Source organism: Maylandia zebra, linkage group LG20 (genome assembly GCF_041146795.1).
Source record: "Maylandia zebra isolate NMK-2024a linkage group LG20, Mzebra_GT3a, whole genome shotgun sequence".
In the NCBI taxonomy this organism is placed as follows: Eukaryota; Metazoa; Chordata; class Actinopteri; order Cichliformes; family Cichlidae; genus Maylandia; species Maylandia zebra.
The window spans coordinates 15,412,862-15,433,839 of record NC_135186.1 but is presented as its reverse complement, the minus strand read 5'-3'; the positions used below and the strand labels follow the sequence as shown (position 1 = coordinate 15,433,839).

At 40.3% G+C, this 20,978-nt stretch overlaps 4 protein-coding genes across 6 annotated transcripts in view; 1 reads left to right on the top strand and 3 right to left on the bottom strand.

Moving 5' to 3' along the window:
- LOC101480832 (collagen alpha-1(XX) chain) overlaps positions 1–2,528 on the bottom strand; it is a 45,057-nt gene extending 42,529 nt beyond the window's left edge. For all 3 annotated transcript variants that reach the window (XM_076878402.1, XM_012923051.3, XM_076878403.1), the window contains exon 1: positions 2,418–2,528. In XM_076878402.1, coding sequence (XP_076734517.1) covers positions 2,418–2,477 — 60 coding nt within the window. In that variant the 5' untranslated portion in view covers positions 2,478–2,528. The remainder of the gene's footprint in view (positions 1–2,417) is intronic.
- Positions 2,529–3,470: 942 nt separating this feature from the next.
- Positions 3,471–14,568, bottom strand: slc35h1 (solute carrier family 35 member H1). Its single transcript, XM_012923053.3, has 9 exons — positions 14,436–14,568; positions 14,094–14,244; positions 13,488–13,551; positions 13,299–13,371; positions 12,500–12,668; positions 11,888–11,971; positions 5,781–5,956; positions 5,144–5,273; positions 3,471–4,774 (listed from the first exon to the last, which is right to left on the bottom strand). The coding sequence occupies exons 1-9, from the start codon at positions 14,544–14,546 to the stop codon at positions 4,638–4,640; spliced, it is 1,095 nt and encodes a 364-aa protein (XP_012778507.1). The 5' UTR covers positions 14,547–14,568; the 3' UTR covers positions 3,471–4,637.
- Positions 14,569–15,711: 1,143 nt separating this feature from the next.
- taf13 (TATA-box binding protein associated factor 13) lies at positions 15,712–16,451 on the top strand. The gene is made up of 2 exons (XM_004565477.5): positions 15,712–15,777; positions 15,856–16,451. The coding sequence occupies exon 2, from the start codon at positions 15,859–15,861 to the stop codon at positions 16,231–16,233; it is 375 nt and encodes a 124-aa protein (XP_004565534.1). The 5' UTR covers positions 15,712–15,777; positions 15,856–15,858; the 3' UTR covers positions 16,234–16,451.
- A 916-nt stretch (positions 16,452–17,367) lies between these two features.
- Positions 17,368–20,550, bottom strand: tnnc2.2 (troponin C2, fast skeletal type, tandem duplicate 2). The gene is made up of 6 exons (XM_004565473.5): positions 20,412–20,550; positions 19,510–19,561; positions 18,918–19,061; positions 18,524–18,638; positions 18,245–18,381; positions 17,368–17,867 (listed from the first exon to the last, which is right to left on the bottom strand). Exons 1-6 carry the CDS (start codon positions 20,412–20,414, stop codon positions 17,836–17,838), a joined length of 483 nt encoding a protein of 160 aa, XP_004565530.1. The 5' UTR covers positions 20,415–20,550; the 3' UTR covers positions 17,368–17,835.
- Between the last annotated feature and the right edge of the window lie 428 nt (positions 20,551–20,978).

Sequence of the window (20,978 nt, the reverse complement as noted above, 5' to 3'; positions counted from 1 at the left end):
GTTTGACTGCTGGTGTGATGTACCTTTTATGAAATGTTATGTTAGTTTTACATCTGATGTATGGGATGGAAAGCTGGTGGCAAATACTTCTTCACAGCGCTGAACACTCATTGTTAGCATTTTGGACTTATTTTAATGGATTCCTGCCTGAACTTTCTTGCTTGTCTCAAGCACAACAGGCAACCATTAGAAGAGAGTTTAACCCTCATCCTACCGACATATTTAATATGCATGGATTAGTTATATAGTTATTGTCATCTAAAAGAATTATTAATTCAAATTAATTAAAAATGAATATGCATATTTTATATAAAACAAGAATCTGTACTTTTCTTTAAAACAACTTGCATCTTTTATCCAAAATGTAATTCATGTTACTTAAAAGCTTATTTATGATCTTTTGAGTGTGGAATCACTTAGTTTTCAATCATTTTAAATAAACATTATTTCTGTTGTATTTATATGATGAAACCAATCAGGCTTCAGATAAACACACAACCAACCAACCCAGAGAAACAATCTCTACCATGTCCTGGGTCTGCCTTCTAGAAAAGTCCGAGGTGGTGAGGATCCCTGAACTCACGTCAACGGCCTTCTTTGGATGTGGAGGCATGGCGGCTGCACTCTAAGTGCCTCCCTAATGACTCAGCTCCCATCCTGCCTCTGAGGGAGAGCATGGACATGATTCAGAGGGAACCCATTTCTGCTTTTATTTCATTTTTCCGTCACTATCCAGAGCTCGCAACCACAGGTGATGGTTGGGACATAGATTGAACTATAAAGACCAGTGTACCAGTAGCAGTGCACCAAGCCGTAGAAAACCGAGATGATATCCTGAGACCACTGAACCCTCCACGCCCCCCCTTACCTTGGCTGTGCCTAGAAAATCTGTGCATAAATATTATGAAATGAATCAGTGATAAAGGGCAGTCCTGTCTGCGCGGCCTGACTTTCTGCAGGCGGTGCAAAGAACCAAATTACTATGATTGTGCAGGAAGCAGAAATGTCTAGAGATAACTAAAGTTAATTTAGTTGCCACTCAGATTGGGGATTGTCATGCAGCGGTATGAGCTCTGCTTTTAATGTGTGGCATGACTATGTCCATGCCACTTTACTAAGAACTAATTGACTGACAAAGAAAGAAAATACATTTGATATATGACAAAAAAATTACCTCTGGGGTCTGCACGGGCCCCTGACAGTACGATGAGTGTTAAAAGACATTTCCAACATGCCTATCCGATGTCATCGTGTGAAGTATGTGATGGAACTACATTGGGGGTTTTTGTATAGTTTTCTCATGTTTCACATGTGCCTGCTTGCCTGAATGTTGCAAAGTCAGTGCTTGAGTGGCACATTGTGCACTTATTGATGTGCCTGTCAGACAGAGAGCAAAGGAGTAGTAATGTTATGCAGTTCCTGTGGAAGTCCTTTAGTTTTGCTTTGAACTCATTTTTCTTGAATGAATCCAAAGCCACAGGCTTATTCTACAAATTATTTTTACTTAATAATAAGACAAGAAATCATTGCACTGGTGTTAAAGACATAAAAGGAAATATTCAATCTAAAAGACTGGATTTATACAGGGTATACAGTCACTCATTTCTGGATGCCTTTACTGCCCTTGGAGTGACCTCACCAGGAAAAAAATGACACCATCACGAAATAGCTTGAACTCCGGCTAACTGTTAGGTACCCAGGTGGCAACACTTGACCCTGGATATCAAATTTCAGTGTCATGGTTCACCTTAGGTAGAAGGTTTTAAGACAGCTGGTAAGAGCTATGAGGTAAATACACCTGGAAACAACAAGTCAGCAATTTAAATGATGAAACATGCTTTTGACGCACTTAGTAGAACACGCTAATAACCACCGGATATAAAACTGTAGCTTGTTGAATATAATTAAAATAAACGCTTAATATATATTTAATTTACGTCGAATTAAATACTGACAACTATTTTAATGTACACACGTTTTACAATAATGTTAAATAAGTGAATTCTTTAAAGTTGTTAAGAAATTAGCTGCTGGAGGAAGCTGTTTTGACGCAATATAGCACGCCAATAACTGCGTAGATATATCTAAAATAAAGGTAATTCATGTTTAAATGACTGATAATTAAATACCGATACTTGTTTTTAAAGTACACATAACTCGCACAGTGCAACACGTTAACTGGTGTCAAGCACCACAAAAGTAGCACAAGTTTGCTTTTTGTGTGGTAGGTGTCTCGCAGGTCAAGGTGTTTGGGATTTTTTTTTCTCAGCAGCTTGAAACAATGCACTGCATCGTAGGTACAGGCTACAGTAGGTCATTTATCTAACACCTCGGAATGAATAAAAAGAACACCGTCACAAACGCACTTGGCCGTTTTCTAACACGGTCGCTCTCAGAGCGGCCAGGTGAGCTCTTACCTGGCGGTTCGGTGAGTCCAGTTTATTCCGCACTGCATTCCAGAGGCGGGATGTCAACATGCGCAGGTTTCTGCTCCACTTTGAAGCCTGCTTCCTCTCAACAGGTCGTATCTGAACGTTTCAGGGTGAAATCTGAGAAGCAAGGCCCTCCTGCTGCTCCGGCATGGGCGTGGCACTCAGAAGAATGCTATAAAATCCTCCACACAGTGGGAGACACTTCTACAACCATAGGTTTGAGCTATCCTATGTAACGTACAGTGAAATATTACCCCGCTTGAGCCGCATACAGTTCTGCTATATAATACCATGTGCTCTACTTTGACTGCCATATTGCAAAGTTAAACACACAGTGTGCTTAATCAACGGCGAGTACACTTTATATTCCCATCCCTTAGTGCATGAATAATTAGTGCATTAATAATTTCCAACAGATGTGTTGGAACACGACTTTATTCTTGAGTCTAGTCCGGTATCCAGCTCCCAGGTTGGAAGTCAAAGAGTTTACTTGTGTCGTTTCAGTACAGCGCAGTGCAACACACACACACACACACACACACACACACACACACACACACACACACACACACACAGTACAGAGGAAAAAATATTAGATTTTAGTGTTTTTTTTTTAACTTTTAGATTCGACCAACACTCCAGAACCAGTGAAGTGTAGATTCAGATGCACTGCAATGAGCATGGACTCGTAACTTGTGAGTGTACAATTAGGTCCATAGTAAGTACTGACATAGAGTTTGTGATTGTGCACTAACTGCCTCTGAAATAGCACCAATTCACTAATTTTGTCCCATCTCCTTGGATTTAGGGTATTTCCATGTCTCGCCTCTGTAACCTTGCATAGTCTGGGGTCAGGCTCCATGAAGTTGAGATTAAGGTGGTGCACAGGTCACATCATCTAATGAATGACTCAGTTTTTCTGTGACCACACACAGCACGCCTTTATGCCTCTGGTTTGGATTAATCCTACAACAACGTAAATCTGGGATGAGCAAACAGCTCCATGATCGTTAACAGAAACCTCTGGAATATCAAAAGTAACGAAAACAAATTTTTTGTTTATTTTCTGAAATAACACTCAAACAACACTGCATTTAAAGAAAATCATGACAAAAAAAACAAACATTTAGAAATGGCTTTAAACTCTAACAAAGTCATCATCAGTTATTAAAATTGTTCCTTCCATCTGCTTATAAGGCACATTAAAGATCAGTTTCACTATTCATGACATCTCAAATTATGACTCAAAAAGGCTGTAGACAATTATTGTCCAATTCAATAAACACTCTTCAACTCTACAAATTAAAATATGCAATCAATGAATATTTTAACTTCATTAGCAAAGTTAGAATTTTAGGCAAAAGTCCTGACATCAATCTGAGCTCTGTAAAAGCTGACTTGTGTCTTTGTAATGTTTAGTACTTTATGATTATTGAAATTTCTGACATACAGAGGCCGTCATCCATTAAACAGCTGATTCAGTCAATGCAAAATGAATCTGATTATCTCTGAGTTTGGGATTGGGGGAAAAAAATCCCAAGCCCCAAAAACCACAAAACAAAAAATTTTAAAAATGAAATTTTGATGGCAGTTAACTGACTAAACTAAAAAGTAACCTCAGGATTTAATTCACTGAAGCTCTGCAGTCTTTCATGATCCATCTGTCATCTATTATATTATCTAAATCTAATTACAAAGCCAACCAAAGAAATAGGAATCAAAGGAAGCGCAGTAATCCATTTTTACCATCACTAACTTATAATATTAAAGTTTGCACTCTGCCTCGTCAGCATTTGCCCATGAAATAAGTTATCCATAATAATTTGTCAAATATATGAAACGATATGTTAATACTGCAGAGCTGACAGAGAACTGATCCACCAGAGTCGAGGTGCCAAAGTATCCTGTTAAAGCTGGAGTTTACTCCTTTGCTCTCCACATATTCTTTGTTAATGCATGCATGCATCTGCTACATTTTGAAGGTAAAATGTTATCAGCTGTGCCACGTTTAAAGTACTATGTAAATATAGAGTCCATAAGGAGGCCCTGAGCCAGACTGTGACTCGTGGTGGGGACAAAAAAAACCAAAAAAAAAAAAAAACAAGAGTCCCACACCTGGAAACACTTCTCTGACATCACTGTTCAAACCATCTAACAAAAGAGTAGGGAAGGAATGTGCAGCATGGAGACCGTGTCCAAGTCCTGTCAGTGTAGAGTGATCTCTTCTTCTTCATCACATTCATCAGTAGCCGAGTCCTTACTTTCATTCCCATTTCGCTGCAGTAACGGCAGCTCAAGTTCTGGGCTCTTACTCTTGAGCTGCCTTAAAGAAGGACCCTTATCTGATGGAAGATAGAAAATTTACACCATCAGCATGGTCACCACCCTGCAAAGTCTCCTTCCTCCTTTCCTTTCTTTCCTTTTTAAAGATTCTGAAGAAAACTGTGACATTACATGTAGAAAATGTGATATGTAAACTAGAAATCGGAGAACAGACTGTTCGGTGAACAAGGGCACATTCTCAAACGTAACTTAAAACAAAAAAATTTACATATTCAAAATTCCTGGATTTTACTAAAAGGGAGCTTACCAATGGTTTTTGTGTAGAAAATAAAAATATATTATATGCCATTAAAAAAAAATGCTTTGAGTATTTTTATGTTTTTAGGATGTAGAGCAGTAAATATGGTGAAAACATAAATAAAACTTACTTTTAGTATAATATGTCTTGAGTCCCACGTGTAATGAAATACCACACAGACACACAGCAAATCCCAGCCAGTTGAGCATACTCATTTTGTCTCCCATCAGAAAAGCGGCTAAAAGCAGAGTGCATACTTCCTGCAGGAAATCAACGCAAGGAACAGAGAAGACTTCATTAGACAGCTCTGAAAAAACCCAAGTCCACATGTAACACAGTAACAATCCCTTATTTATTACATAACATTTTTAGAACATATTTACAAGTAAGTACACTGAGATCAAAAAACAAAACAATGTATGTGTAGACATACTTAGTCAATAAAGTTGATTTTCATAATAAAGATGTTATATGCTTACATCCAAAGCCCTAGTGAACCCTCTGATCTGTCAGAACATCCACAAAGATTACACATAACTGCTTTAGTAGCTCAGAGTAAGCACCAAAAGAACCGCAACCTCCCATATTAAACTCAGCTATGGCTCTGGTATTGCGGACAGATTTCTTTGGCTTCACCAATCTAATTCAATTCTATTGATATAGCACCAATTCACAACAGCAGTCACCTCAAGGCACTTCTAGTGGCAGCCATCCACCAGCTGGAGGTGAAAAAAAAGATGTTGACAACACAGAAAGTAAGTAATTACCTTAAAGATCCCTGATATGGATAAGGTGAGGCTGGAGGTTCGGGAGACCAGCAGGAACTCAGAGAAGCCCAAACCAAAGGCCAGCAAGCCGCCAATGCTTAATGTGAAGAGGGAATACAGGAGAGGCGAGAGCTCCGTCACCCGGAATAACTTCTCTGAGGTGCTGAGGCTCAGCCCTGCAGGCACAGAGGAAAGAATCAGGACAGATTTTTTAGGAGTGGCAGCACTCCAGGTAGATCGGCAATTACGCAGTTACAATAGTTTTCCACGGACTGCTTATAGGGCTTGCCCACTCATGTCTTTTGAAAGTCCAATATCTTGTAGAGATTTTATAAAGGAGTTCCTTTTTGTTCTTCTAATGAGAGGCGTGTGGTGAACCACACTGCCACTTCTGCTTGAATCAGCAGTGTTTTATTTGTAGATTACAGCTCTGGTGTGCAATGTGTTGGGATTCAGAGATTCTTTTATTGCTACCATATAATTTGCCTTATGAAGAATGTATTAATAACATGTTTCACAGTATCATGTATCAGTAATATTTCCTACAGGGTTTATATTGCATTGAATATGTCTGTCATCACATTGACCTTTCTATTTTTATAGGTTGAGTTCATTTTATACACAATGCATAAATGTGCTTGGTTAGAGTTGATGTTCCATTCTAGAAGGTTTTAAGCTTCACTGGTGAGAGTGTCCAGATGATACATGCTGAGGGGAGATGAGAACATAGCAGGTTAATTGCATGCATGCTTACAATACACATATTAATCTAGTAGCAGGTTTGAGCAAAGGCCTAAGCGTCTTCTGCTTCAGTTTGAGACTGGCTGCAAAGTACTCTACTTAGTGATTAATGATGAGGGTCCATTATTAGCTCTCAGAGATGCTAAGACCTGAAGTTATTACCCTAAAAGGCAAGTAATGTAGAAAAGAGAAGTGATATGTCGGTGTATGGTTATTAGAAGTGTACGTGATGTACCCTTGTCTGCACGGGTTGAACTTTTGCCCGTCTGTCACCATGTATTTTTGAACTGTATTGACGTAGATGTGATATTTTATCCTATAAAACCAGAACCCAATGTATTCTTGTCAGAGCAAAACAATCCGTATGCTGACGGTTGGTTGTTCTCCTGTGATAATAAAACTCATCGTTTGATTGCACTTTTCCGGAGCCTCCGTCGTTTTTGTTGTCTGGTCTAAAGTTGATCGATCTCGCAACAAATGTTACGTGCTTGACTGTGGCACAAAAGCAGAGGCCCTCTGTCACTGAGCTACATCTGGACTGATGTGCTCATGTGAGTCCCCTCAGTAAGGCTGCCCTTAAGAACAGTGAGACCACTTCTCGTAAATTCCATTTCATAAATTATAAAGAATTTGGGATATCATTTATCTGAAGTGAAGGCAGCTGGACCACACCTCAAACAATCCCCTTCCACTCCAACGTCCACAAATGCATACTTGTCCCACACACTTGTTTGTTCTTGTTCCTGTGCTCCATCGTCTCACTCCCATGTCATCTCTGATCTGCCAGGCCAGGATGAACCGCGAGGAGAGAGAAGACGAGGCAACAGGAGTTTAACAAAATGCGAGATTCTTGCAGCCTTTAAAGCAGTGTCGGTGAAAAGAACTGTGGCTACATTACTGGACCAGTTTTTTGCTTTTAATTACATTCACGGTGTGGCACAATGTGACGCATGGATCTCTGCCTTTGTTTATTATGTCATACGTTTTAGGAATTGAGACGGACTTCAAGACTCTGCACTGCAACTGATGTACAGATGGGAGTACAGAGGAGAGACGTTACAAGGGAGCCCAAAGCAGAGAAATGAGAAGAGCTCGTAGGGTGCTAGAGCATATTTGCAATTTCAACACACGGGCCGTTGTATTGTGCTGAAACCAATCAGGGCTGTGTTTTAAATTTCACAACTTTTCACACTTTGGTTCTTGGGCCTGCCACAGAGTCCAGTAGCAGAAGGAAAAGAAACACTGTGGGTGCCCATTAATCAAGCACCTGCTACAGGGCTTTGATAATCCTCCACTTTCTGCAGCTGAGCTGAACCCCTGAGAAACTACTGCTAATCTATTACACATGTGAGCTATTGCCTATTTACATGTAAATGAGGTGTGGGTGTCAGAATAGGCACCGTGTTGACACATAATCAGTTTCTTATGACCATCACGCTGCACAGTGGGGTCTGTAAAGGTTTTCAAAAGACTTGAAATGCCATAATTAGGGGCTACAAAAGCTCACACAATTCAAATTAGAACAACGATTAAGGGATTTAGGAAAAAACACAGCACACAGATTTGAGTGCCGACTTGGCTGAAAGCATTAAAGATGTAAGAAAACAACTAAGCGATCTGTCTATGGAGGAAATAGAAAAGAAACTGAGATTCACAAAACAAACATTTTATGAATCTGGTTCCAAAGCAACCAAAATACTGGCTAAACGGTTAAAATCAATACAAATAAGTAATGCAGTTAATAAGATTAGAGATCCAAACACCAAGGAACTACTATATGAACCAACACAGATTTAAAAAAAAAAAAAAAAAAAAAAGCCTTTCAAAAATACTATAAAACATCGTATAATCAACCCGACCAGAAAAACGGACAAGAAATTGAAGAGTACTTGGCTCAGTTAGACCTTCCTTCTATTGGGACAACTCAAAATGAATTTTTAACTAAACCAATCACTAAGGAAGAACTGGATAAGGCAATAAGGAGATTGAAATCTAATAAAAGTCCAGGGAGTGATGGGTATCCCAATGAGTGGTATAAGACTTTTAAAGAGGACTTGGCTCCTATTTTGATAGATTCTTTTAACTGGACATTAAAACACGCTAAAATTCCACCCTCTTGGAAAGAGGCCATTATATCAGTCTTACCAAAAGAAGGTAAAAACAGGAAAAACTGTGACTCTTATCACCCAATCTCTATCTTAAATGTGGATTATAAATTATTTACATCCATAATCACAAGACGCTTAGAGCCGTTTCTCCCAGATCTGGTGGATGAAGACCAGACAGGATTAAGGAGCGACAGACACTAGATAATATACGACGCACTTTGCATATAATTAACGAAGTTAATAAAGAGAAAATTCCAACAGCCTTAGTGAGCTTAGATGCTGAAAAGGCCTTTGATAGAGTCTCTTGGATATTTCTTTTTGCTGTTTTGAAAAGAATGGGCTTTAACAGTATCTTCATCAAGTGTATACAATCCTTGTACCACAGGCCATTGGCTAGAGGGGACCTGACAGACAGTTTTGAGCTCTTCAGAGGAACCAGGCAGGGTTGCTGAATCCAGCCCTTTTTGCTCTGTATATCGAGCCTTTGGCTCTGTGATGGCATGCCACACATGGTAAGCTCCACACCTCACCACTAGTTGATTCACCTTAGTTTAATTTACAGTCGCTACTTTAAAATATTCTACTTATTGTTCAATACTGTTTCTTTATTAAATGTATGTATTTTTCCATCACACCTTCCCATGTTTATATGGCGTGCACACATTAACCTTAAGGTCAAAGTTCTGTTTTATGTTATATTAATACATCTTTCTTTGTTCGAGTTACCTGGGGGTTGGCTTCTCCTCCTGTCTGGCAAAAGGTGTGACAAAGGGCTGGGAGACCTGAAGTACCACTGACAGCCTAATTGGATTGCACCACATGCTTGATTGCCTGGGGGGTGTTTCATGTTTGTTTAATTGTTTTGTATTAGTTGCTTATATGGCAGCCATTTTGTTTTCCCCGTGTGTGTCATTTGGTTTAGCAAAACCAGTATTTAAGTTCCCCCATGTGTCATTTCAGCAGGTCAGTTTATCATATGTTTGTTTGAGGTTTTGGTAATTATTATCTTGAGTTTAGTCTATTGAGTTGACCTCTTTTATTGGTCTGCCTGTTTAAGTTTTGGCTTTGTTAAATATATTTTCATATTTTTGGGTCAATAAAACCCCTTTTTTGAATTAAAACCACCTGTGTCCTTTATGCTTTACTGCTTGGTCCCTGACAGGCTCAGTATATACGGCAAAGTGCAGACTTAAAAAGGGGTTTTAGTTTCTAAAATTGAACAACGAATAGGTCTCTTTGCTGATGATATAATTATATACCTACAGGATCCTGACAAGACCTTTCCTCGATTGATTAAAGCATTAAAATATTTTGGCAAAAATTCAGGGTATAAACTAAATATCGTAAATGGCCTGCATTTGTATAGCGCTTTTCTAGTCATTAAGGACCCCAAAGCGCTTTACACTACATTCAGTCATTCACCCATTCACACACTGGCGATAGCAAGCTACATTGTAGCCACAGCTGCCCTGGGGCGCACTGACAGAGGCGAGGCTGCCGGACACAGGGAAAGACTCAAGTACTTTGTCTGAATTATTTCCCCAAAGATTCAATTCAAAACGAATATAAATTAAAATGGGACTCAAATAAGATCAAATATTTAAGTGTCTATCTAACTAGCAAAATAAGTACACTATACGAGGCAAATTATGTAAAGATTAGTAATACAATCCAAAAAGATTTGATTAAATGGGCTCCACTTGTCATGGACCTTAGCTCAAGAATAGAGGTAATAAAAATGAATGAGCTTCCTCGACTACTGTATCTATTCACTTCATTGCCAGTCCATATACCTGATGCACAATTTGGTAGATGGGATAAATTAGTTAGTAGATTTATTTGGAAAGGGACAAAGCCAAGAATAAGATTTAAAATACTCCAATTAAGAAAAGAAAGAGGAGGACTTGCCCTCCCGAATTTCAAGGAATATTGTTTACTGGTGTTCACCGGATTACACCTCAAAATGGAAGCATATGGAGATAAATTATTGCTCATCATGTCATCCACAAGCAAGATTGGGAGGAGAAACTATCCAGTCTACGAACACAAATCTCATTACTGAATTCACTATTAAACTCTGGTGGATTATAGTGAAGAAATATAGAATTATAGAAGACTGTAAATTGCTGATTTGGCCTGCATATTCTCAAAAATTCCAAAGTGGACAATGGGATAGTACATTTTTAAGATGGGTCAATAAAGGAATTACAACAATGTGCACATTAATAGACGGGAAAACATTAAAATCCTTTGAGAATCTACAGAGACAGTTTGGACTGGATAAATCAGATTTATTTAGGTATTTTCAATGAAGACATTTTTACAAATTAGGAAGAAGCTCTTGAGAGAAAGAAGCCATATAATAGAAATAATAACAGGTGCATATAAAAATCCTCCATCAAGAATTTTATCGAAATTATATAATGGTCTGCAAAATTTGAATAGGAATGAAACATTATATATCAAACAAAAGTAGGAATCTGAATTACATCTTGAGTTGTCAGAGGATGACTGGCGTATGTCTCACACAGCATAATTCCACCAGCTCTAGACGATGGAGAGAATATGGCTGGAAAAATGTGATTAGGTTCTTTATTACTCCTTATATCAAAAGCAAGCAGCTGAAAACACCCCAACGATGCTGGAGATTATGTGGAGACTGGGACGCCAATCATTCTCATGTGTTTTGGAAGTGTAAAGATATCAAACCTTACTGGGAAAGCATTGCAGTAACAATGAAGAAAGTGCTGGGGTATGACGTGCCGTGTAAGGCACGAGTATTTTGGAATATGGGAAAAAATAAGGAGGACCGTTACTTGTTTAAAATTATGTTGTCGTCAAGCAAAAAGGTAATAACAAAAAACTGGCTGAAAAGTGACCCTTTAAAATTGGAAGAATGGACTGATGTAATCGAGGACATATATATATAAAATGGAGAAAATGATCTACACCTTGAGAATGAAATATGACAAACACCGAAAACAGTGGACAAAATGGATAGCCTATAAGACTCACTCAGCCCCATAAGGCAGGGACCTCTCCTCCTTGTTTTTGGTTTTTTTCCCCCCCCTCTTCCACAAATTAGGTGTCCTTTATTCCTTTTAGTTTGTTTCTTTTTTCATATTTTTGTTTGCATGTACTATAAATTTGGAAAAAGTACAAAATAAAAAGTTTAAAAAAAATAAAATTAGGGGCTACAGAGCTTAATTTAATGCAGCGACAAAACATGAAAGACAATGAACTTATGTCTATACTCACCTTCATTAAACAGGAAGAGAGGAAAGAGCCCAAGGAACATGAGAGGTTGGAGGTGGTACATGGCATCTATTGGGTTTTGAAGGCCTAAAACAGTGCGACATGAAAAAGATGAAAAATGCAGGGAACTGTGTCCCAGCTGGGAAACCTCAAATCATAGCAGAGTTTTAAATCAGTGCTTTACAAGCCTGGCATATAGTTAAAGTTACTGATGTTGGGCTTCAATGTGTTTACTTTGTAAATACTTATGGATAGATGTTGCTGTATAAACTCAGAAAAAAGACAGTGGGAAGCAACAACCCCACTTCACCTGCTGTTAATGTTGTGTCAAAACCTGCATTAGAGTCATCACTGGTGGATCTTGTTAACTTGTTGTAGACCATTCAAGGATAACGGCTAGGTTGAAACCACATAACAAGATATTTTAGGTCTCTATGATAGTTGTTTTCTTTTTTTTTTTTGTATTTCACACCAATCCTCTTTGAAATGGCGTGTGTATCCTGTTTTACTGTATATCTGATGAAAGCCACAGCCCAAAATTAATTGGTGTAGATCCAGGTTATAGGCTTTTTAACCTCTTTGGAAGCTGTCACTCCACAGTGGCTGAACACTTACCCAGCTCTGCTTTCTGCGTGAGGACCTGAGTGAGGGTCCATCGAATCCCCCCTATGAAGGATGCTAGGAGCACCAGAATAAAGCCTTCCAGATTAAACTGGGTCGACTCAAAGGTAAACATAAAGAGACCGCAGGAGATCAACAGGACCACCAGGATCAGAAACGGGTTCTGGATTAAAAGGGAGAAAAGACAACGACACGCAGCAGTTTCAAGTTAAAATTGCACAGGAAACAGAAGAAGAAAGTAGAGGATAACAGGTAAAAGAAGAACAGAACAAAGCACAAGCTAGAGGAGAGAGTAGACGGGAGGTAATGATTGCTCATTACTGCTCATGTGATGAAACCCCCATCAAGCTGCACAAAAACACCACTGTGCTCTGTAACAGGAAGTGATACAATACCACAGTTAGAGCTCAAACGCCTCAAAGCGCTGTGACTGACTGTTGTGATTTGGTGCTAAAGGTGGACAGAATTAAATCTTTAAGCTATGACACCATTAAGAAAAATTGGCAAATTTATAACCGAACCGGTTATAAATTTGTGCAGGTGCAGGACTTTTTTCAGATTAGAAAGTTCTTATGTTCTGCTACAGCCACAGTGCACTTTGTGAACATTGCTGGATGTCTGCTTTGTGCATTGCGCCACAATCGAGGAAACAGACTAAAAGAATTGCCTCTTGCATCATTTTGCCTGTATAAGAAGCATGCTTAATTCTCCAGTTGTGTCTGGGTGACATTAAAGTGAAGACAAAACTGCACTGTTAGCACTGCTGTCAGTGTCATGTGATCGGTACACTCACCGGCTCCTCCAGTTTAAAGACCAGAGAGAAAAACAGGATAAAAAGCACTGCTGAGGACTTGGTCATGGTATACCTTGAATGACACAAAATAAAAGTCGTAGAATATGTAAAGAACAATACAATGACTGGTTAAGATAAAATACTGACACATATGAACTTATAATAAAAACGTCCAAACCACAAACTTACAGGCTAATGGTGATGAAGAGGAAGCTCCAATTGGAAAGTCCAATATCCAGCGCTGTTGCGATGGCTGCAGGTAAGAAGGACAGAACTTAAGAGTACAGGATGACAGGTTCATTTTAAAACCACTCATTTCAGTGCATTTAGAGTGACTAAACGCATTTAGAGCACAAATACTCACTAAAAAAACAACAACAACATGTATGTATATAATCAATCCCACTGCCCTTTATTCACATATTAAAATCACCTTGATGTCATTTTAGTGTATACAGTAAAACAGAACAAAATATTAATTACTTTTGATTTAATTTCTCTGGATTTTTGCTTCTCTTAGTCTTTGATTCACTTTTTCCTTCTGACTCTTTTAAACTAATCTTATTACAACTTAAGTTTGTGCAGAATTTTAGTTTAAACGAGGCAAAACTGGTTTGGAACGGTTCATTTAATGCACTTGCTTTTAGATATTTTCATCATTCTCGTCGGGGTTGTCGTATTTATTCTCTCCACGTGGACTTTAGACGAAGCATTCCACAGAGCTTAGTCAATCGGTGAACCCGATAAGAGGCGACTGTCCCCCGTCTAAATCACCAGACTCAAGATAAAACTCACCCGTGGGTGCTACTTTTCTGAGGTACTCTTTCCACCTGAGAGTAACGCGAGGTTTCCCTGTCCACCACTGCACAGCCTGTCGTGTCAGAGCTGACAGACAGAAGATGATGGTGAGGTGAACTAAAGTCATGAAGAGGGGGTAGTGGAAGCCCTAAGAAAGGGAGAGAAACAGTTGGGGTCATCTAGGATGGACTAGTCAGTGTAAGTCTCTTTCTCAGGATCCAGGAGATCCCCAGACAAGCAAAGCAGAGCGTCCTCAGGTGCTCATTTTCATTAATCACCTTTAACACAACCAAGCATGTTATAAGAAACTGACAAGGCTGTATGAGCTTCTTTACTCACCTTCATTAGCCATTTGTTATAGAATGTGATGCCTATAGAGAAGACATAGTAGAGAAGAACTAATCCAACAGTGCGCAGCCCCCTGCACAGGAACTGGACTGGGCACGCCATACGGGACTGCCAGGACCAGCTGTCCACAACACACAGCTACTGCAGAGGGGCCATCTCCGACCTGAACCCACATCCTCCCCGAACAGCCATACCAGACCTTTTTACAGCAGAAACACCGCAGAGAAGAAAAGCAAGGTAAGAGCAGGGCTGCGTTTGTGCATATTAATGCTAGTTAGTGGAACAGGCGCTCAGACAGAATTTAAGCGAAACCTATTTGATACAATGTTAGCATAACGGCAACATTCATTTTAGCTCAAATTAAACGTTATCAGCTACTAGCATTCTCTTAACTGGTTGTGCTAGCGGATAAGCAGCTGGTAACAATGTTATGCGAATCTTTAAAACTGTCCGTTAACCAACAGGAACATCAGACAACCCCAGCAAACGAACTCACCAGCAACAGTGCTCCAACAGTGACTGAGAGAGGAAGGCTCACTGGATAGCTGCTACGTTTTATAAGTCAAACTGGCTTCTTCGTTAACTTGCCTTATAGTTCATTAGCTAACATTAGCCTGTCATTTAGCATCTATATTGACTTGTTAACATTATCAGGCCAGTAATTAGCTATAATACTCAATCCGGTTGACTGAGATAAGCTTTGAACATCACTTGGCAGGGCAGGAGTCCACAGCAAGATCCACGGGGACGTGTCACTTACTCACGGCAATGAGCACGTGCTGAGCCCCCGCGGTCAGGCTCTCAGTGTTTACTTAGAATCTGAGCCCTCTGTTCAAGCACCGAGATCCATTTCTTTCCACGAATGCTGTGAGGTGTTGTTCTTCGATCAGCCACTTGAACAATGCTCCTGTTTCCACTCACACCACCAACTTGCCATCGCCCATTGTGCATAGTTTGTCTAGATCTAAGGTTTAGCTAAAATAATACCAAATGAAATTGGCTTAGCTTAAACACACGTGAATATAGCTTTTTACATTCTAAGCAAGCTACGTGTCGGTGATTCCCGCATACACCCGGCGATATGAAATTAAGTTTGGGCTTCCGATGCAATCAAACAGATCGTGCTTTAAAGGAAACTCACCGTCAGCTGTGTTGGCTATACTGACGAATAACACGAGTAAATTTAAACACTGGCCACAAGGGGGGAGTATCTGTGATTTCTAGCCCTGTCTGTTTCCTCTCCAAACCACCACTTCCTCAGTCAAGGAAACAAAAGCGGAAGTCGGCGCACTTAACAAGCTGTTGTTGTGAGACAGTCGTGAACAAGCACAAGGTAAGGTTAATGCTAACGCGTATTTAACAATGAGCAGCTAATGTTGAGGTTTGAATAACGCTTGCGGGTGTTTTTCAGCAAATGGCGGAGGAGGAGGACGAGCCAGGCTTCGACGAAGAGTTGGAGGACGGCTCCGGCGGGGTGGATGTCGGCTACGGCAAGAGAAAGAGACTCTTCTCCAAGGAGCTCCGGTGCATGATGTACGGATTTGGAGATGACCAGAACCCTTACACGGAGTCTGTGGATATTCTGGAGGATCTGGTGATCGAGTTTATCACGGAAATGACCCACAAGGCCATGTCTATCGGGCGCCAGGGTCGCGTCCAGGTGGAGGACATCGTTTTCCTCATTCGCAAAGATCCCAGGAAGTTTGCTAGAGTCAAAGATCTGCTGACCATGAACGAGGAGCTGAAGAGAGCTCGGAAAGCTTTTGATGAAGCAAATTATGGCTCTTAAACTCACAACGGGACTGGTTGTTATTCCTCCCATGACCTTTGTTTCTTTTAATTTACTGTTCGTTTGCTCGTGAGTTCATTCAGTCTTCAGACTGCATGTTTGCGTCGTGTGTGTGTTTATAGACCGTATAACAATAACAACGAATTTCAGTGTATATGCTTGATTTCAGACTTTTTGGTTATGTAAAATAAAGCAACTTGCCAATAGTTTTAAAATAACCAGGTCCTCATCTCTTGTGCACAAACAACTTTCTTTTTTTTTTAAGCACCAGAACCAGAAAACATAACACTTTGTTTTAAAGCACAGCATTGTGCTGTGTTACCAATCTGATACGTGAAGAGTGGATCTGCACAAGAATTTAAGCATGATTTTATTTTGAATAAGTAAAGAAAAAATAAGTATGTGACTTAAACCCACAGATTGAATCCTCAAATGTATGTGAAGTATCTAAAGAAAAGGTTTTAGATAGATTTAGGTTGTGTAAATGACATTACACGAGAAGGGTTGCTCTTCATATCCCCCTTCTGGACACGCTGTGGTAATGAAACAAAAAACACAATACAGTAAATTAAGCCACAAACTGCTGAGCAGCTGAAATCCTATGTCAAGCACGAGTGAAAAACAAACCCAAAAAAAGAAGCCAATTTGCCTTGTAAAAACTACACTTAGGCTGCTGCCCCCGCGACCCGGCCTCGGATAAAGCGGATGAAGATGGATGGAAACTACACCAGCTGGTATCATCGTCTCCCAAACACAGAGGGAAATGTGTTCCAGTCCCAAGTTGCTGGTATTCAAAAATAGGAGTGTTCCAGATTTTTTTTTTTATAGAAAAGTGTCGTAAATATGTCAAAGCAGACAGTTTGCAACCCGCAATTAAACTTTATCAGCACAGCCAGGAATACTAGACATGATGCCGACCTCATCTGTGCCCACATGCGTGATGAACTGAGGTTTTCCGACTGTCCGTAATGTCCAAATCATTCTGACCTCAGTCGAGGCTTTTGGTTATTTTAAAAGCAAAACTGGCTGTGGTTGGAACAAAACGGACAAAAAGAGGAAAAGAAACAGATTTTATTAATATTCCTCAAAACAAAATTATTACACAGACCATAAATATGACAGACCAACTACAAGTGAGCATGTGTTAGTTCATTTATTTCAAGCAAATTACTTCTTTATACAGTGAAGTGATTGAATTAATTGGTCTAAGCAGCAGGTAACAAGCTGCCCGTCTATCTAGAATACATCTAGATCAGAGCTTTACCAGCAGAGAGGGGGAGGGGGTCACTGATGACACGACATGCCATGCATACTGCAAAAGCTGTGTGCAGTGAAAAAAAACCCCTGTTGCAGCCTTGCTGTCCTGTTACAGGGCTGGGTGTCAGCATGGCATCTAGGGGATGTCTGCATTTACAAGCGAGCCAGGAAAAAGATGTTGCCCAGCCAGCGACCCCCCACTGGGTGCTCTAGCTGTCTGTTGAGGACTTCTATAAGGATGGAGAAGAAAGGCAGTGAACCAGGTGGACAAGAGGGAGAAGGAGGGAGTGGGTCAGAATGGGGGTTCACAGAAGGGTGGAGGAATGTCCATGAGTCTTTCTTGTTCTACTGCACATTCTCCATCATCTTGAGGAATTCTGATAAAGAAAAGAGAAATTGGACAGCATTACATTTTACATCCATTTCTTTATTTACTTGAATAAACTGTAAAGGAACAGGTAGTAGTTCAGCTCAAGCAGGAAGCCGGGGTGTGATTTGATTTTAAGATGATTACAGGAGTGTAGGAACTGTACAACACAGCCTAGCAGGCAACAATATGGTCCCTAAAGTCTGAATGTAAAACCTGATATGCCATAGAACAAGACTGCTACAGCTTATTGGTACTCTAGCAAAGCTGCAGCCTCTTAATAAACAGGATTTCCCCCCTCATGCACTCTCTACCTCCTTCATAGAGACTCCTCAAGGTTCAATAATAAGTGAGCTGACAGCTTCATCATTTTCATTTGACACATACCGTCAAAGTCCAGCATGCCGTCGCTGTTCTTGTCTCCTTCCTTCAGCAGCTCATCGATCTCCTCCTCTGAGATGGCCTCGCCGGTGCTGCGGATGATAAGGGCAAACTCTTCTCTGTCGATGTAACCGTCGCCGTTCCTGCGCACGCGACAACAACAAAATGTACGTGAATGTAAAGATCGAGTAAAGGTGATGTAGAAACAAAAAAAACCCCAAAACAAAACACACGCGCGCGCGCGCACACAAACGATTAGTGTAAACAGTGTGAGCGCGAGCTTACTTGTCAAACACACGGAAGCAGTCTGCCAACTCTTCCTCGCTCTTTCCGGCCTGGTCCTCCTTCATCAGTCTCACCATCATGACCAAGAACTCCTCGAAGTCGATGGTGCCGCTACCTGAGGGTTTAGTGGAGCCACGTGATTGATACGCATCAGATCAACCCATTGTCGTGATAACTTTGTTGACCGTTTTACGCATGGAAACACCGGGAGTTCAATGGAACAACCCAGAATTTGTTAGTGCAGTAAAAATGTCATGTTGACGGGGTGTTTAGAAATACCACCACCTCTAATTACTGAATTACCATAAAGTGTCCCTGTGTGTAAAAACACTTAAGACACACAGCTGTTCTGCTGTGTCGCCATCAGGCATAAACTACATTTCCCGTTTCTCACCGTCCTCATCGACCTCCTCGATGATCTCATCCAGCTCCTCTCTTGTCGGGTTCTGGCCCAGCATCCTCATCACGGTACCCAACTCCTTGGTGCTGATATCACCGCCACCATCGGTGTCGAACAAGTCAAAGGCGGCCTTGAACTCTGGAGAAACGAGAATTGAATGAAGGCGTGTGTTTGTTCCAAGCTGGTCTCATTTCTCAGTTTGGTACTTTTCTGCTTTATTGTTCTTTTTCACCGAGCATTAATCGTTGCGATAGGACACCATTATCCTTTAAAATAGCACCCCAGTTTGCTTTTAACGACTGAAAAACTGCGAGGTCCGCTTCTTTGTGAATAATTCTCATTGTGCTATTCTTGGTTTTTCTTTCATACCAGTTTGCTCCATCTGGCTTCACGCCGTGGATCTGCATTCTCTTTAGGCTGTACGAGCTCTTGCTGGTAGAAAAAAAATGATCTGAAGTAGAACTGATTGGCTTATTGTGTGATTGCATTTAAGGGTGGTATAATTCAAAACATGTATCACGCGTGTTTCATTTCATAGCTTACTGTAATGGCGTTATTTAGGCTAAGCAACTAGTACTGTACTCACCAGCCAACATGTCCTCGCTCAGGTAGGAGCGGGCCTCTTGTTGTGCGTCAGTCTGGAAGAAAGCAGTGTCCAGTGCATCACTTCACTCATTACATGTTTCATTTAGGCTTAGTTGATTGTTCCAGTTAAACTTGCTTGTCTTAGCCAAGCACGGTGGCAAAATAATTCTTTATCATATTTTCTATTCGTTTTAAACAACCTACCCCCCCACCCCCCACCCCTAAACTACACGGATCATCTCCACTGTGCGTAAAAGTATTTTTACGCACAGTGGAGATGGTACAGTTCAGAGATTCAGGATTGATATTTTAAACTTGTGACTGTAATATTTACAGAGTGATTAATGGTTGTAATAATGATACTGAAACATGCTATCACAAGTCACACGATGGGTGCATCTCGAAAGGATTCTTGAGCTTGATGAAAATTAGTCCGGCTATTTCAGGCTCAACACATTAGCTTCGCTGTATAAGGCCTGCAGACATCCAATCCCGAGGAATTTGTTGCCTAAGCAGAATCAGCACCTTCCCAGCTGACACCCATCCTGCCCATCAACACCCATTGTTAACTTCCCACAAGGATTTAAAGTAGTCTATTTACAACAGATAACTGGCTAAAATATGAGTTTGAGCATATTTCATATCAATTTAACTCAAAACCAGCAGAGAACAAAAAAAAAAACTAAGTGGAAAAAAATGCTGAATTACTAAAAAGAAAAAACAACTATTTTAGGGGAAATCAGCATATACATATCTGAACAACACCAACAGAAAGAAATATGCTTCTCAGAAACTCAGCTAATGATTTTTACACATTCACATGCCTTTATTCCTTTATTGCTCACTCTCTAATGAAATCAGCCGATAGCTGAACTGGTCATTTGCACAACTGATTGGTCTTACCATGTTTGTGGATTAGCTTTTCCCCCCCAAATATCCAAGGATAAAAGAAAAGCCCAAAGGAGTGGTCAATCCGTGTGCACCCCAACAGAGAGACTAGACATCAAGTGATGGTTCAGAGACACTTTAAACGGGACAAGGAGGTCCCGCCCCCTGCCTCTCACAGGCCTCCAGATTTAGTATCCTGAACTTTTAGGGTTCTGGGGCCAGGGCAAGCCAATCACACTTTCGAGGTGAACGCTCCACTTTATTGAAGTTGTGGTTATAAGTATGCTAAAGAAGTAAAGGATACATTTTCAAAGTTTGTGGGGGAAATGCATGAAAGCATCACACTGAGATTGTCCTCAGATGTTGGATATGAGAAGGAACCCAGCTTACTTTAAGAGAATTCACTCTGGAAAACCAGAGAGAAAGAAAACTGAAAATACAGAATTTTTCTATAAAATAAATCAAAAAGCATCATACTTCTTAGAAAAGGCCCCGTTGCAACTCTCAGTAGTGAGATCCTAAAACAAGATGCCCACCCTCCCTTCGAAATAATAAAATACAAACACAAATTTGGCTCACATC